At 35.7% G+C, this 18,112-nt stretch overlaps 1 protein-coding gene and 1 pseudogene across 3 annotated transcripts in view; one reads left to right on the top strand and one right to left on the bottom strand.

The window, feature by feature from the left end:
* Positions 1-18,112, bottom strand: part of AATF (apoptosis antagonizing transcription factor) — a 157,373-nt gene that overhangs the window by 65,489 nt on the left and 73,772 nt on the right. For all 3 annotated transcript variants that reach the window (XM_077165064.1, XM_077165065.1, XM_077165063.1), the window contains exon 8: positions 14,714-14,797. In XM_077165064.1, coding sequence (XP_077021179.1) covers positions 14,714-14,797 — 84 coding nt within the window. The remainder of the gene's footprint in view (positions 1-14,713; positions 14,798-18,112) is intronic.
* Positions 5,428-8,810, top strand: LOC143687772 (protein zwilch homolog; annotated as a pseudogene).

Below are 18,112 nucleotides of genomic sequence, written 5' to 3'. Positions count from 1 at the left end.
ATCTTTCTTAATTTCTCTCAGCAATATTTTGTAGTTTTGAAGTCTTTCACCTCCTTGGTTTAATTTATTCTTAGGTATTTTATTCTTCTGGATGCTCATAAATAGAATTTTCTTAATTTCCTTTTCAAATTGTTCACTGCTGGTGTACAGAAACATAACTGACTTTTTTTGCATTGATCTTGTACCCTGTCAACCTTGTTGAATATGTTAATTCTACTAGGGTTTTAGCAGATTTTGGAGGATTTTCTGTATACAGGATCACGGTATTTGAGGACAGAGATTATTATACCTTTCCAGTGTGGGTGGCTTGTATTTATTCTCCTTGCCTAATTTCTAATTGCTCTGGCTAGAATCTCCAGTACAATGTCTGACAGAAGTGAAAAGAACATCCTTATCTTGTTTCCGATCCTAAGGGAAAGAATACAGCTTTCACCATCGAGTATTATGTTAGCTGTGGGTTTTCACAGATATTCTTTATAGCTGAGTTTTCATCTATCCCTAGTTTGTTAATGTTTTTATCATGAAAGGGTACTAGATCTTAAACTATTTTTCGGCATCTATTGAAATGACTTTTTTTTTTTCTTTATTCTACTGATATGGTATACTACATTAATTGATTTTCAGATGTTAAAACAATCTTGCATTCTTGGGATATATCACACACGGTCATGGTATATAATCCTTTTCATGTGTTACTGGATTCAGTTTGCTAGCATTTCGTTGATTTTTGCATGTATATTCATAAGAAGTGTTAGACTGTAATTTTCTTTCCTTGTGATGTCTTTGTTTGGTTTTGGTATCAGAATGATACTAGCTCATTCCTTCTGTAAAAAATTCCTTTACATAGAAACTTTCTTCCTTGTCTCTTTCTTACTTCATCGGTTTGCTCCTTCTCAATTACCTCTGCTGGTTCTTCATCATATTCCCAACCACTTAATGTCTCAATGTCCTAGGATTTAGGTTTTGAATCTTCTCTTCTTTCTACCTTCATTCCCTAGGTGATCTCATTCAGCCCGATGGTATTAAAGACAATCTATAAGCTAATGGCTCTCAAATTTATACCTTCAACCCAGACCTTTCTATGAACTCCAAAATTACACATATAACCACCTCCTTAACAACTTCATGTGGATATTTCAAAGATATCATAAACTTAATATAAGCAAAACTGAGTTCCCAATCTCTCCTCCAAACTAGTTTCTCTCAATGTTTTTCTCCATCTCAGTACATAGCAACTCGATTCTTCCAATTGCTCAACGTCATCCTTGATTCCTCTCTTTCATATCCTGCATGCAATCCATTAGCAAATCCTGTCAGTTCAACCTTCAGCATAAATCAAGAATCCAACTGCTTCTTAGTTTCCTCCCAAACCACTATAGTCCAAGCTACCAGCATCTCTTCCCTGGGTTATCACTAGAGCCTTCTAACTGTTTGACTCTTTGTCTCCACAGTCAATCTACTTTTGACACAGTCATCACTGTGATCCTTTAAAAATATTAGTCCAGGGCAGGCCACGGTGGCTCAGCAGGTAAGAATGCTTGCCTGCCAAGCCCGAGGACCCGGGTTCGATTCCCGGTGCCTGCCCATGTAAAAAAAATAAAAAATAAAAATATTAGTCCAATCATGTTACTCCTTTGTTCTGAACCCTCTTTGTTCTCATCTCAGTAATAGCAAAAGTCTAAGTCTTACAGTAGCCTAAAAGATCCCAAAGAATCTGGCCTATTACCTACCTCTCTGACCTCTTCTCCCATTACACTCTCTTACCTACTCCAGTTCAGTGACTCCTTGATGTTTCTAGAACATGATAGCCTCTGTTGTGCCTCAGAGACTTTGAACTTGCCATTCCCTCTGCTCAGAAACACTCTTCCCCAGAAACCTGCATAGTTCTTTAATTCACTTCCTTCAGGTCTCTGCTCAAATATCACCTTATCCCTTGTACATAAAAACAGTAACCATCCCATCTCTTCTTTAGCACCCCTTTCACCCATACCTAGTTTTACTGTTCTTCACAGTTAATTTCTCACAATGTATATCTCTATTCATCCTATCCCTAAGTTATAATGAATGCTCTTTGAGGGAAGAACTTTGTTTTGCTCTCTGCTATATCGCTAGCCCCTAATCAAGCTCAAACAGAACCTTCTGAGATGATCAATACAGTAGCCACCAGGCACATGAAATACAGCTAGTATGACTGAGAAATGGAATTTTTAATTTTATTTTCATTACTTAATACTTAAATAGCTAAATGTCACTAGTGACTACTGACATTCGATAGCACAGCCTAGAATAGTAATTAATAAATACATAGTACTCAAATATTTGTTGAATGAACAAATGGAAGAATTTCTCTTTAGCCTATTACAGAAATTTCCAAATATACACAAAAGTAGAGAAAAGTAAAATGAACCCTCATGTAATTATCACCCATCTAAAGGCTCTTCTAACCTGAAATAAGTTTCAGTGGATATGACATCTTAATCTAGCTTCCAAAGATGACTATATTCATAGAAAATGGGAATTTATATTATACAGAATTTATATCAAATAACATCACTTAGGGCCTTCTACAAGTTATAGAGAAATGACTTTAGGAATTAGGTGAGCTATAGAGTCAGGGATAAATCAGTTTGCTAATCAGTGTTTGAGTTGTCTGCTTCCTTTTTTTAATTCAAAATGGAATTTCTGTTTCTGGGTGAAATTTTATTTATTTATATTCTTTATTTTATTATTTATTTATTTCGTATAATATATATACAAAGCAAAGAAAGAAAAAAGCAATACTTTTCAAAGCACTCTTCAACAAGTAGTTAACAGGACTTATCCCAGAGGTTGTCATGGGCTACCATTCCATCCTCTCAGATTCCTTCTTCTAGCTGCTCCAAAATATAGGAGGCTACAGGGCTTAAATGTTTTTTTATCATCACAATCGACTTTTGTTCTTTTTTTTTGTGAAAAATAATATACATACAAAAATGCAATAAATTTCAAAGCACAGCACAATTAGTTGTAGAACAGATTTCAAAGTTTGGTATGAGTTACAATTCCACAATTTTAGGATTTTACTTCTAGCTGCTCTAAGATACTGGAGACTAAAAGAAATACCCATTTAATGATTCAGCAATCACATTTGTTTGTTAAACCCTACCTTCTCTGTATAACTCCACCATCACATTCGATCTTTCTATCCCACTCTTTAGGGGTATTTGGGCTATGCCCATTCTAACGTTTTCATGTTAGATAATATGAGGTAAGGGGATGAACTCTCTGATGCTCTGGAGAGGCTGGGCCTTCTAGGTTTCAGGACTTACCTGGTCCAGGGACTCATTTGGAGGTTCCAGGTTTCTGGAAAGTTACCCTAGTGCAAGGAAACTTTGTAGAATCTTATATATTGCCCTAGGTGTTCTTTAGGATTGCTGGAATGGTTTTGGTTGGGGTTTGGCAAGTTATGATAGGTCGCAATGTCTAACTAAAGCTTGTATAAGAAGTGACCTCCAGAGTCTCTATCCTCTCAACTTTATTTTAATTCTCTCAGCCACTGATACTTTATTAGTTACACTTCTTTTCCCACTTTTGGTCAGGATGGAATTGTTGATCCCACAATGCCAGGGTTTGAGGTTTATTTGTGGTAAGATAACACACTAGAGAACTACATGTATGTTTGTATATCATTGCTCTTCATCCACCATTTGTTTTCGCCACTTAAATTTTTTTTAAATGATATTCTTGAGGAGTTATGAGACTACACAAAATTAGAGAGACCCTTAACTTTGTTAGATGACACAAACTCTTTGGGCAGGGATTTCATCTTATTAGCCTTTATAAGCCTGGCACTTGAAATAGTAAGTGTTAACTGAATAAGGTTCATAATTGCATAAAAGTGCTACATGTGAATTGTCAGAGTACAAATAAATGCACTAGATCTCCACTTTCCAAAATAGACAACTTAAAAGGGAATTCTCAAATGGATTTTTAAACTTTTCTAATCAAAAGGCAGCATAATGTGCTAGGAAAAAAAACAAACTGGGAGCAAGAACAGGATTTCACTATACTAACTCACTAAGTGGTGATCTTATAGCCGTCATTTATCCCTCTAAGCTCCAGATTCCTCACTGGTTAAAAAAAAAAAGTTTGAAAAAAGAAGGATAAAGTTGGAGAACCCACACTTCCCAATCTTAAAACTTATTACAAATCCACAATACTCAAAATGGCATGGTTTATTTCCATCATGACAGACACTTCGCCCAACAAAAAACAGCATATTCTTTTCGCATGTAATAGATCATTTTCCAGGATAAACAACATGTTTGATCACAAAACAAGTTTCAATAAATTAAAAAATATTGAAATCATGCAATGTATATTCTCCCACCACCAGAGAATGAATCTAGGAATCAGTAACAGAGGAAGAACTAGAAAATTCATAAATATGTGAAAATTAAACAGCATACTCTTAAATGACCAATGCAGCGAATCAGGAAAAATCTTCAGGCGAATGAACAGTAAAATATAATATACCAAAATTCATGGGTTGCAGCAAAAGCAGTACCGAGAGGGAAATTTATAGCTCTAAATGCTTATATTAAAAAAGAAACGGGCGGGCCACGGTGGCTCAGTAGGCAGAGTACTCGCCTGCCATGCTGGAGACCTGGGTTAGATTCCCAGTGCCTGCCCATGTGAAAAAAAAAAAAAAAAGAACAAAGAGCTCAAATGTCAGCGGCCGGGCACACAGTTCAATTTGGCAGTTTCAGACTTGTTTCTGACTGGGTAGTGATGTGGTCACAAACGAATTGAGTGGCTGAAAAGGTATATACTCACCTTTTACAGGAATTTGATGAAGAAGAGAAAGAAATCTGTAAAGAACCATTTATCTATAAAGCTGATGTCCAAGAGCATTTGATTAGCAAAGGTCAACCAACCCCTTTGAAGAATATCCTAAATGAAAATGAAGTAGTGTTCATTATGGGAAAAGTGCCTTAGAAAAGGAAGAAACAGAATCATTAAATTGATATTTCTTTTAGTCCCCAGTATCTTAGAGCAACTAGAAGTAAAGACCTTAAATTGTGGAATTGTAACCCATGCCAAACTCTGAAATACACTCTGCAACTAACTGTGGTGCTGTGCTCTGAAATTTACTGCTTTTTTGTATATGTGCTATTTTTCACAAACAAAAAAAATTTTGAAACTTCCATGCTATGTGAATGATGTAAAAGTTTCCATGCCCTATGAAAAAAATCCTATGCCCTTTGGAGAAAAAAAAAGCTAAATTAAAAGAATTTGTTTTCTATAAAAAAATTAAAGGAAGAAACAAATCATGTTGAAGAACTACAATCTGAAGAAACTGCTATTTCTTATGTCTTTACTGTTAAGACTGTTGGACCATTTGCTTTACCAGTTGGGAGAGCAAGGCAGTTAACTGGACTTTAAATCATGGTCCATAATCCTAATATGACCCATTTGAAGATTAACTGGCCATTTACTGTCCTTCTTTACCTTTGGGTAAGATGTGACTGTTCAGACCCTGAAGGTTCGTGTTGGCTAGGAGCTGAGCTTGTAACAATAAATAACAGCATTACAAGAATTGTCCTATATGCAATCTGTTGTAAAGTTGATAAAAATTAATTTTGTAAATCCTGAAGACCTAAAGAATTCACATTAAAAAAAAGACATGATTTGTAACAACTAAGGGCTCTGGCCAGTATGATCGCTTTAAGTCTGCCTTCTTAGAAAAGAGTTTCTGCATAACAAATGGCAATCACGTTGGATACTTCCTGGAATTCTGTGGATGAAATTCTTCAAATCCCTCCATTCTCTTCAACTGCAAATCTGAATATTAAAATGGAATCTTAAGAACCCAGAGTCCTTCTTTCTCTTTTATTAAACATTTTTTTAATTTATGAAACATAACCACTTACAAACACAATCTTACCATATGATCATTCCATCTTGTTATATAATCAACTCACAATATATCACATAGCTGTATATTCATCATCATGATCATTTCTTAGAACATTTGCATCAATTCAGAAAAAGAAATTTAAAAAAACCAAAGAAAATTCATACACACCTTACCCCTTACCCCTCCCTTGCATTGATCACTAGCATTTCAATCTACTAAATTTATTTTAACAATTTTGTTCCCATTATTTACTTTTAATCCATGTGTTTTACTCAACTGTCGATAAGATAGATAAAAGGAGCATCAGACACAAGGTTTTCACAATCACACAGTCACATTGTGAAAGCTACATCATTATACAATCACCTTCAAGAAACATGGCTATTGGAGCACAGTTCTACATTTTCAGGCATTTCCCTCCAGCCTCTCTATTACATCTTAACTATAACAGGTGATATCTATTTAATGCGTAAGAATAACCTCCAGGATAACCTCTTGACTCTGTTTGGAATCTCTCAGCCACTGACACTTTATTTTCTCTCATTTCACTCTTCCCCCTTTTGGTCGAGAAGCTTTTCTCAATCCCTAGATGCTGAGTTCCAGCTCATTCTAGTATTTCTGTCCCACAAGAACCCAGGGTCCTCTGACTCATCTTCACAGAGAACTGAAATTTCTCCTTGCTTTGGCTGATGGTTTGAGGACTGGTATAACTGAATGGCCCGAGCCTCTGGAAGTAAAATCTGTGTTGATCAGTGGCAGAATGTTTGCCTTCCATGCAGGGGACCTGGGTTCAATTCACAAACCAGGCACCCCCGCTTCCCCCACACCCAAAAAAAATCTGCTGTTGAACTTGTGCAGGATTTCTGAATGGTATTTGTTTTACTAACTCACCCTTTTATATCATTTGTTTGTTTTAATTGAGAATGTATATTTGCCATATTTAAATATAAATGGTTTTTTTTTAGGTTTGGCATTCTTTTTGCTTTGGGTTTATTTAAAGCTTCTGAGGTCTGTCATAGAGGATGGGCCAGCTTTGGTTCTGAAGTGCTAATATTAAAGGTCCAAGTAATCTTTAACATTAATAAAATTCATTTTAAATTTTACATAGGACAACCATGTTTGAGATCACAGAAGTGGGACAGAGTATATACTCATATACTATGTGCCCGACACTGCATTCAGGGGCTATCATTTTACCTTAATTCAACTTCACATCCAAACCTGATGAGTAACTTTTATTATCTCTATTGGAGAGTTAAGTAATTTGCATAAAATCCCCAGGTATACTACCCCCATCTGCCACTTGAAAATAGGATTAGGACAGAAATAATTTGGAAAGCAGAAAATTAAATCAAGAGTGTTCTAGTCTGCTAGCTGCCAGAATGCAATATACTAGAAATGGAGTGACTTTTAAAAAGGAGAATTTAATAAGTTGCTAGTTTACAGTTCTAAGGCCAAGAAAATGTCCCAATTAAAACAAGTTATAGAAATGTCCAATCAAAGGCATCCAGAGAAAGATACCTTGGTTCAAGAAGGCCGATGAAGTTCAGGGTTTCCCTCTCAAGTGACAAGGCACATGGCGAACACAGTCGGGTTTTTCTCTCATCTGGAAAGGCATGTGGCAAATATGGCATCATCAGCTAGCTTTCTCTCCTGGCTTCCTATTTCATGAAGCTCCCCAGGAGGCATTTTTCTTCTTCATCTTCAAAGGTTGCTGGCTGGTGGTTTCTGCTTCTCATGGCTATTTCATTCTGCTCTCTCAGAATCTCTTTCATTCTCCAAAATGTTCCCGCTTTTTTAGGACTCCAGAAGCTAATCAAGACCCACCCAAATGGGTGGAGACATATTTCCCCCAATCCAGCTTAACAACCACTCTTGATTGGGTTACATCTCCAGGGAGATGATCTAATTACAGATTCAAACATACAGTATTGAATAGGGATTATTCTGCCTTTACGAAATTGGATTTAGATTAAAACATGGCTTTTCTAGGGGACATACATCCTTTCAAACCAGCACAAAGAGTTAATGTCCTTGCAAATTTCTAGACTTAAGTAAACTGGATGGATCTGGTGATTCTTTAAAAAAATACAGGGACAGTAAAGTATGACAGTGCTGCAGCTGATTGTTTCATTGAGTGTCTTTTCACAGTACATGGTGATACTGATTTTGCTGAGCAACTGTGGTGCAAAATGTGCAGTAGTATAATTTCATATCAAGATTTGGTGAAGTGTTTCTCACTGATCATCCAGAGTCTGTAGTGTGGTGATATACAGTGATGGTTCCATAGTAGGAGTAGCAGTTTACTAGGTAATTCATCAGTCTTATCATGGAACCATGGACTCAGTTTCTCTCACTGGCCTATTTCAGTTCAAATGCTTTTGGAAATTGGTCTGGACAAAATAAATATTATATCCGTTTTTTCATAGGTCAGGAACTTGTATCTTTGAATCATTTGGAATACTTCATTTCTCAATCAGTAGATATATAAGAACAGATTTATCATGTTCAAAAATTTCACCATATTCTAGAAATATTAGTCAGTTGTATGCTTTTCATTAAACTTCAACATGAACTCCTAGTTTCTTTAACCTAATCCTGAATGAAGTATCATAAAATCCTCTTAATGAGCAACACATTTTTCAGCTGCCAATCAAACCAGCTACTATATATATATATATATATATATATATATATATATAAATATCAAAGTGAGAAACCAGAGAAATGGAGAGAGAAAATAAACAGTGGTTAAAAGGTTAAAACAGTTTAGCAGTTGAGTGACAGCCCACCTATAGACCATGTGAATTTTCACAAACATGATTTTTCTGAATTAACACTAAATGGTAGCTTGGAAGAAAGGATATCCTTTACTAACATGGTTACCTGCAGCCAGGTGCATTTCAAGTAATGTGAGCTTATGAGGACCTCTACATATCCCAGTACAAGCCCAGTACAAAAAAGAAAGAAAGAAAAAGGAATGGTATTTATCATGGAACCTGAAAACAGAAATGTGTAAACCTCAGAACAGAAGGAAAATCCTGAAAAGTCTCTCTGTAAAATGAAGCTACAAAATTGGTAATCCCATCTCAGCTCTGCCTCTGGAGGAGGAGCAGAACAGAACTGCAGTGATTAGAATGCAGACAGTAGGTACCATAATCTCTGTAACCATTTGCAAATGACTTAATAAAGGCTCTGAAATGGTAAAGAAAACAACCACCAGAAATAAGAGTGTGATCATTTTAGGGAATATAACTTCATCCTGAAAGCTGCAATTGTATTGAAAAAAAAAAGAGAAAATTGCATTATCAAATTTTCTAATTATTCTCATTTGCTGTCAAAGAGAACCTGGTGAACTAAAGGTTGTAAAAAGAAATTATGTTAGGGCTTTGTAAAGTACTTCAGGAAATATAGGATGAAGAATGCCTAAATTTGTTTTTTCCCCCAGATACTACGATAAAATTTAAATGTATTTAAAAAAAGAAGAAGACTTCAAATCAGAGACCCAACCTCAAAACTTGAAGAACTAGAAAAAGAAGAACAAAGTAAATCCAAAGGAAACAAAAGGAAGGAAATAACAAAGATTAGGGCAGAGATAAATGAAACAGAAAGCAAAAGTACAATAGAGAGAATCAACAAAATCAAAAGTTGGTTCTTTGAAAAGATCACTGAAATTGACAAATCTTTAGCTAGACTGACAGAAAAAGAGAGGCTACAAATAACTAAAATCAGAAATGAAAAGGGAGACATTATTACCAATCCCACTGAAATAAAAAGGACTAAAAGAGGATACCACTGACAACTGTATGCCAATAAATTAGATAACTAGATGAAATGGGCAAATTCTTAGAAAGACACAAACTACCTATATTGATTCAAAAAGAAATAGAAGATCTCAACAAACTAGTTACTAGGAAAGAGATTAAATCAGTAATCAAAAACCTCCCAAAAAAGAAAAGCCCAGGATCAGATGCCTTCACAGGGAAATTACAACAAACATTTCAAGAAGACTTAACTCCAATTCTGTTCAAACCTTTCCAAAAAACTGAAGAGGAGGGAATGTTTCCTAACTCATTTTTTTGCAACCAACATCACCCTTATAACAAAGCTAGATAAAGATACCACAAGAAAAGAAAACTACAGACTAGTATCTCTTATGAATATAGATGCAAAAATCCTCAGCAAAATACTAGCAAACCAAGCCAGTGGTTTGGGATCTTTTTTTAACACCTCAAGAAACTTAACTGGTTACTTCTCTGCTCTATCATCAACCATAATTTCAATTTTTCAAATTCATATAATTCATGCATATATCTTCTCTAAAATTATCAGGGTCTATCTGTAGTAAGTATTATCAAACTTTTAAGAAACACTCTCCAGATACCAAATGACATACTGTTCTGTACATAAATAATCTGTTTTCCAACAACTCATTAAAAGGAGCAGATTCAAATCAAACTTTTAAAACACCTTATTACCCATGAATGAACCACTGGAAAGATACACATCAATGGTAAGAATACTATGTTGACATTAACTGTAGAGATGACTTGAGATACTGCTTATTCATAGTTAAGATCTAAATGCATAGTGTTAAAGCAACCAGATCAAGTGTCCACATTAATCACTCACTTGTAATGAGTTTAATTAAGGTAAACCATCTTATCAGAAAGCTCACCGCTATTCTATTTCTCAAACATTATTGACTTTTAATAGTTCACCATATTAGTAATTACTTATTATGGCATTACCAAATGTCTTAGATACAAAAGTTCAGCATTTGACAAGGTCAGTTACCAACATGTCCTGACAGCAAATAAGAGGAAAAATTTAACCTACCAAAGTGGTCATCAAAAGAGCAAAACCTATTATTCTCTTTTCTCTAGACACTCCCAGTCAGACCCAGAGCAACAGAGTACAAAACAGATCAAAGCTAAACAGAGCTAGACACAACATACACTTCATATAGTTTACAGCTAAGTGCAGTCATATCACAACATGGAATCTTATGAGGATTAAATAAAGATATGTGTCAAGAACCTACCTACCTAGTCCAGGAACTGGCCATAACTAGTATTCAGCAAATGTTAGTCCTTCCCCAATTTTTTAAGAATTTAGGATTATCAAATCAAAGATCCTCTGATGGTTTAAAAAAGCAAAACAAAGCAAAATTTCAAATGGTGATACAGACAACACATCTCAAAAGAACTTAATGTTTAAAAGTAGCAAACAGGGGACATAAAAATAAAAAATAGATATGGGGAAACATTTTTTAATGGTTCATCCTTTACATTCATTTACAACCTTCATCTGTCTTCACAGATGAGCTTTGGCAACAAACAGGGCAAATGTAAACTAATTCCATTTGGGAGTAAAACTCTTCAGTGCTTTCATCAGGTGAACCGTTCCCCCCATAAAATCTTCACCCCTGGGCATACTTCAAGCTTTCAGTAATTCCAGTTTCCAGACAAACCAATCACAAAACTAATTTTTTTCATTAGAATTGTTAAGTAGCAAGAGTTCAATAAATTATTTGTCATCTAACAGAAAAACATCTACTTTCTAGTATTCATATTTCTTCCAGTTCTAAGAAAATGAAGTTTATTTATTTACAAACTAAAAATGTAATACTACAGTGAAGACTTTTTATGGCTTAATAACAAAATATTTAAGAACTAAAGGTATGATGGAAAGAACAAGACTTAGTCTGTGAAGCTGTGAGATCAAGGACTAGAGTTGCCATTTATTGTATGACTTCTAGGAAGTTATTTCAATTTCTCAGGGGCTCAGTTTTTTCTAAAGTTCTTTTCAGCTCTCAAAATAATGTGATTATTTCTATCTGATAACCTTCAGTGCCTCCACTCTCTGCACTCACATATACCTATACACACATATACCTACAAATGTATGTGTCTTTACTAAATAATATAGATGAATTACAAGACTTTTCTTAGTAGTAATTTTAAAGAATTTTAGGCAGTAATTTAAGCCCCATTAAGAAAGAAGAGAATAAGAATGAAAGTGAGTGTGCGTGCGTGTGTGTGTGCACGCATGCATGCATGCATGCGCACATGTGTACTGGGGGTCTGTTGGATGTTCTGACAGCACACAACATTTTGCGTAGTTACGCATTTACACAGCCTATGACACCTGAATTAACCAAAGAAGCCTTTAAACCCTCCCAGTGAAATATTAAAAATTCAATGCAGCTATAATCTCATCCTCACAAAATATGGACCCAGAGAGGACGGTTTCAAGTAGAGTTAAAAAAAAAAAAAAAGTGAAATCTATTATTTTATTCACCACCCAGCTCTTTCATATGACCACGTAAAAAAACAAAAATGAAAACTCACAGGCCAACTGTAATAATACATTATACCACTTCTGAATGAAACACTTAGCTCAGGCTTACTACCCTGACAAATAAAGGAAAGCACTTTATGAAGCCAATTTAATTGGGAGGTGACAGAAAACATACAGTCATTTTCTTCAGCCTTATCACTGAATTGGCTTGAGCTCCAATCTCTGGCAAATCCCACTCAACAGAAGAAATTAACCAGGTCAGCAGAACAGGTGCTAGTTGTGTCTGTCAAGGGTCTGGCATCACCACAATTACTTGCACACAATGAGGCAGTAATCTTTATAGATCATCTCTTCCCTAGAAGCAGATTGAGGGTGGGGGGAACTGAAGGGAGGTGGAGGAAAGTGTGAAGAAAAAGAGGAATAAAAGGCAAAGAGAAAAGGCAAGAAAAGAAAATGAATGTGCAGCTGCCTTGTGGCTTCGCAGATGTTGCCACGTAATGTACGAGGCTAGGATAAGCTGTCATTGCCTGCTGCCAAAGGCTGTTAAGTGATTAAAGCCTGCAGAGTTCTAAACACCATATTTAGAATCTGTGGGGTTTCAAGACTTGCACCCATTCCTTGCTGCGCTGCCAGATGTTGGCAACTGGTCCAGTTCCTACTGACTGTGCATGGATGGCAGCATTTGGTACAGCAGCAAAGCAATCTGGAATGCTTCCAGAGATGCTGTACATTAACAAGTGTCACCCATCATTCACCTGTACAGAAGGCTGAAACAACTCCAATTTGCTGCCACTTCCCTCTTGGGAAACAGCCAAGATAAAGTTGCGCCTGGCAGCCCCATTTGTTTCACTCAGGTGTTTCAGTTGCCTTGCTGACCTCTATTAGTTTAAGTTTTAATTTAGATTAACCCCAGCACCCCAATTAACCAGCAAGGGGAAAAGCTAAGATGTGACTAGTCATAACTCTGAAATCACAATTTATCGAAGTTAAAATTATTAATTGGGATGCAGGGCCAATTAAGTAATGCTATTTCTTTTTAAACATACCCACAGGCAAAAAAGAAAAAAAAAAGAATCTTTCAGACTAAGGACTGCCAATGGAAGCAACTTTTCCCCTGTAATTCAGTTTATTTTATTAACCCTATTCAATTTATAAAGCATTTTCCATAGAACAACATACACTTCACTAAGGGCGAATGGAACATTTTTGATTGTCTCCTGTGATCTCACACAATTATACAGCATTAATATACCATATCAGGTACTTCTTTAGACACTCCAGAACAAAATAGAGTCCCTTACTCTTCTGACAAATGAAAAAAGAATCAGGACCTCTGACTGGGGACACCTGAGGCCACACCAATCCTCTTTCCTACCCCCTCTCATCATTACTCTTAGAACTCACTTATGACATAATTTTATTGACTATTACAGTGTGAATAGAAAGATGAATGAAGTCTCTCTTTTTTTTTTTTAGGGCAAAACCAGAGGTATCCCCAATATAAATCACTTGGTCTACTGACTTTACAATGTAATTTTCTAAGAAGTTCCTTTCTCTCATACTCTGTATCTCCAATACAGCCATCATGGCTAAAACTTCAACATACAGTTGCAAATTTTTAATGCACTTAAAATTCTGCAGAGAAAAAATTATCTTGATAAACAATGGCTCAAAAAAACTGGTATATCATTGCTGACAAGCTTCCTCAATCTTTCACTGAGATAGAAAAGGCACAGTCTAAAGCACATTTAATTAAGAAATATAACTTACCAGGAGACCCAGGATAACAGGAAATTTAAAAAAAATTTTAGAATAGCCCAAGTGTTTAGTCTGCCTTAACAATCATCAGTACATCACAAAGAGCAGCATACCAGCAACTGACACAAAAATGTCGGGAAAGAATTGGGAGGTCATTTGTGAAGAGATATTGAGAACTAGACCATATTTCAACTTCTACCAATTCTTTCTGTCTTTAGAGCACTGCACTATTATAATCAACAGTATGTAGACACTCTCAGTATATACTTAACAGATGTGAACAGGCACAAAAAGACATCAAAGACAAGTGACTTAATAGGTAATAAAAACAGAAATGCAAATCAAGAACTCTTGGAACCAGGCCCTTTAGCTCCACATTCCATTCTAATAATAAAGGGATAAGAAGCCAAATAATTAACAAAAAGTCCTCCATCAACATTATCAAAAATGGCTAGGAAAGAATTAACCACCTGAGTTAATGACATTGAAACTGTTTTACAGATAATTTACACTCAGCAACAACTAATAAAGTAGGTATATCTGCTTTCATTTCAAAAAGAAAAATATAAAACAGAAGAAAAGCAATGCATCCAGAACTGCACAGTAAGTCAATTCTAAACACAAGAGTTCTAACTCCCTGTCTGACTCTATACTCCATATAAAATAAGTTAATTTTTTGTTCAGAGAATTCTTATGGTGTTTAAAATGCTAAAACCTGATTTGGAACAAAATAAAAATGTGTAAAAATCACACCTGGTGGTAAAAATCATCATCATCAAAGATTTCTTCATCCAAATCCTTCAGGTGAGCATTAGCAGGGGCTTGAGGAATGATTTCCTATATTAATGAGAAGAAAGAGTGAGAACTCAATGAAGTTATTGTAGTAATATGGCTAGAATAATTTGTGTAACAAAGCATTTTTTTCCTTAAGATATAAAGAATGTTTAAAATTAAAAAACAAAAACAGTCCCATAGGAAATTGGGCAAAAACATTAACAGGCAATTGACATAAAAAGAACCATAAATAGTCAATAATCACATGAAAATGTTAAACCTCACTCTAATTAAATATACGCACATTAAAATAAGAAGACACCATTTTTCATCTGTAAGACCGCCAACACTTAGGATTGGAGAACACAGCTGGGAATTTGGAAATAATCCATCAGGATCAAAAAGCGTATACTCTGATTTATTTCCACTTTTAGAAATTTATCCTTATATTCATACAAATACACAAACATAAATGTTCAGGAATGTTTACTGCAGTACTGTTTATAAAACTGTAAACAATGTAAATACCCATTGCTTGAATAAATTATAATAATTTCCACACAATGGAATACTCTGCATCCATTAAGATAAATGAAACAGATCTCTATGAAGTGATATGGGAAATTGCCCAGGATGCACTAAACGTAAAAAGCAAGTTTTAAGATTTTATATATGGTCATAATATTTTAGATATAATTATACAGACACACACATATTCCATTTAGAAAAGGAAAAAAGGACAACCATATTTTTTATATACTGTTATATACAGTAAATAGAAAATAACTGAAAGCCTGTTACAACTCTTAACAATGGTTAATCTGAGGAGTAGGATTTTCACAGCAGCAAAAACTTGATTTTTCATTTTAAATTATTCTGAACCTAAGCAAGTATTAAGTACAGCTCCCTGTCCAACAGACAACAGCACCTACTCATGCAATGCCAGGCACAGTCCTGAGACACAATAGTGAAGGTGGGAGCAAACATTTTTTGTCATATTCAGTGCCCAGTCATCAAAGTTGCTTTTAATTCAGGAAAAGTGGAAATTGTTTCCATCAATAATCCCTTCACTGCCTCAACTATGTGGTCTACATGTTCTGGTATGATTCCACACACAGCAAGTTCAAAGACTCAGTCAAGGTTGAGAACAGGAAACTTGTTATCTATGGAAAACCATTCTCTATTTTCCAGGAACGAGAACCTATAAGCATCAAATGGGGTGATAAATATGTTATGGAAACTACCGGTGTCTTCACAACCTTGGAGAAGGCTGGTGCTCACATGAAAGGTGAAGCCAAAAAGTCATTGTCTCTGTACGTTCCACTGATGTCCTCATGTTCGCTATATGTGTGAATCATGAGAAGTATGACGATTTCCTTAAGACTGTCAGCCATGCTTCCTGAACCTGGCCAAGGTCATCCACGACAACTTTGGCATTATGGAGGGACTCATGACCACCGTCCATGCCTCATTGCCACCCAGAAGACTATGGATGGCCCCTCTAGGAAACTGTAGTGACAGACCTGGGGCAGCCCACAGCATCATCCCTGCATCTACCGGCACTGCCACAGCAGCAGACAAGGTCATCCCTGAGGTGAACTGAAGCTCACTGATATGGCCTTCAGTATCTTCACCCCCAATGTGTCTATTGTGGATCTGACCTGCTGCCTGGAGAAAGGAGCTAAATACAATGACATCAAGAAAGTGGTTATACACTAGTGATGAGCAATGTGAAGAGAAAATTAAAAAAAACTTCCATTTACAATAGCAAACAAGAGAATCAAATATTTGGGAATAAATTTAAACTAAGGATACAAAAGACCTTTACACAAAAAAACTACAAGAAATTGCTAAAAGAAATCATGGAAGACCTAAATAAATGAAAAGGCATACCATGTCATATGACTTCCATATTTAGTCACTGGAAGACTAAATATAGTTAAGATGTCAATTCTACCCAAATTGATTTATAGATTCAATGCAACACCAATTAAAATCCCAATAACTTACTTTGCAGAAACAGAAAAACCAATAACCAGATTTATCTGGAAGGACAGGGTGCCCAAAGCAGTAACTAAAAATATTTTGTGAAAGAAAAATAAGTGGGAGGTCTCACACTACCTGACTTTAAAGCATATTATGAAGCTACACTCATCAAAACAGCATGGTACCAGCATAAAGACAGATATATTGACCAGTGGAAAAGAATTAAGGCTCAGAAACAGATCCTCTCATCTGTGGACAATTGATCTTTGATAAGGTAATCAAGCCAACCTACCTGGGACAGGAGCCTCTTCCATGAATGATGCTTGGAAAACTAGATATCCATATGCAAAAGAATGAAAGAGAATCCATAGTTCACACTTCACACAAAAATTAACTCTAATGGATCAAAGACTTAAACATTAGAGTTAACACCATAAAACTGTTAGAAGAATATATAGGGAAATATCTTATAAATCCTATAAAAAGAGGTGGTTTCCTAGACCTTATCCCCAAAACATGAGCACTGAAAAAAGAAATAGATAAAACGGATCTTCTCAAAATTAAACACTTTTGTACACCAAAGAACTTTGTCAGAAAAGTAAAAAAAGGCAGCCTACACAATGGAAGACAATATCTGGAAACCACATATCAGATAAGGGTTTAGTATCCAGAATATATACAGATTCTTCAACTCAACAACAAAAAGACAAACAACCCAATTAAAAAATGGGCAAAAAACAAGAACAGACACTTCTCAGAAGAGGAAATACAAATGGCCAAAAGGCACATGAAAAGATGCTCAACTTCACTGGCTATTAGAGAAATGCAAATCAAAACCACAACATGATATCATCTCACACCCACTAGAATGGCCACTATCAAAAAAACTGAAAACAACAAGTGCTGGAGAGGATATGGAGCAAGTGGCACACTTATCCACTGCAGGTGGGAATGTAAAATGGTACAATCACTCTGGAAGGCTTCCTCAGGTAGCTAAGTATAGAACTGTCATATGATCCAGTAATCCATTACTAGTTATATATTCAGAGGAACTGAAGGTTAGGATACAAACGGACATTTGCACTCTGATGTTTATAGCAGCATTATCTATGACTGCCAAGAGATGGAAACAACCCAAATGTCCATCAACAGACGAGTGGCTGAACAGGCTGTGGTTTATACAGATGATGGAATACTACACAGCTTTAAGACAGAATAAAGTCATGAAAGCATGTAACAACTTGGATCACCCTTGAGGACATTATGCTGAGTGAAATTAGCCAGAAACAAAAGGACAAACACGGTTATGGTCTCACTAATATGAACTAATATTAATGAGTGAACTTTGAGAGTTAAAGCTAAGAACATAGGTTATAAGGAGACAGAAAGAGG

The sequence above is a fragment of the Tamandua tetradactyla genome, chromosome 6, assembly GCF_023851605.1.
Source record: "Tamandua tetradactyla isolate mTamTet1 chromosome 6, mTamTet1.pri, whole genome shotgun sequence".
Taxonomy (NCBI): domain Eukaryota; kingdom Metazoa; phylum Chordata; class Mammalia; order Pilosa; family Myrmecophagidae; genus Tamandua; species Tamandua tetradactyla.
This window is presented reverse-complemented; position numbering and strand designations above follow the sequence as displayed.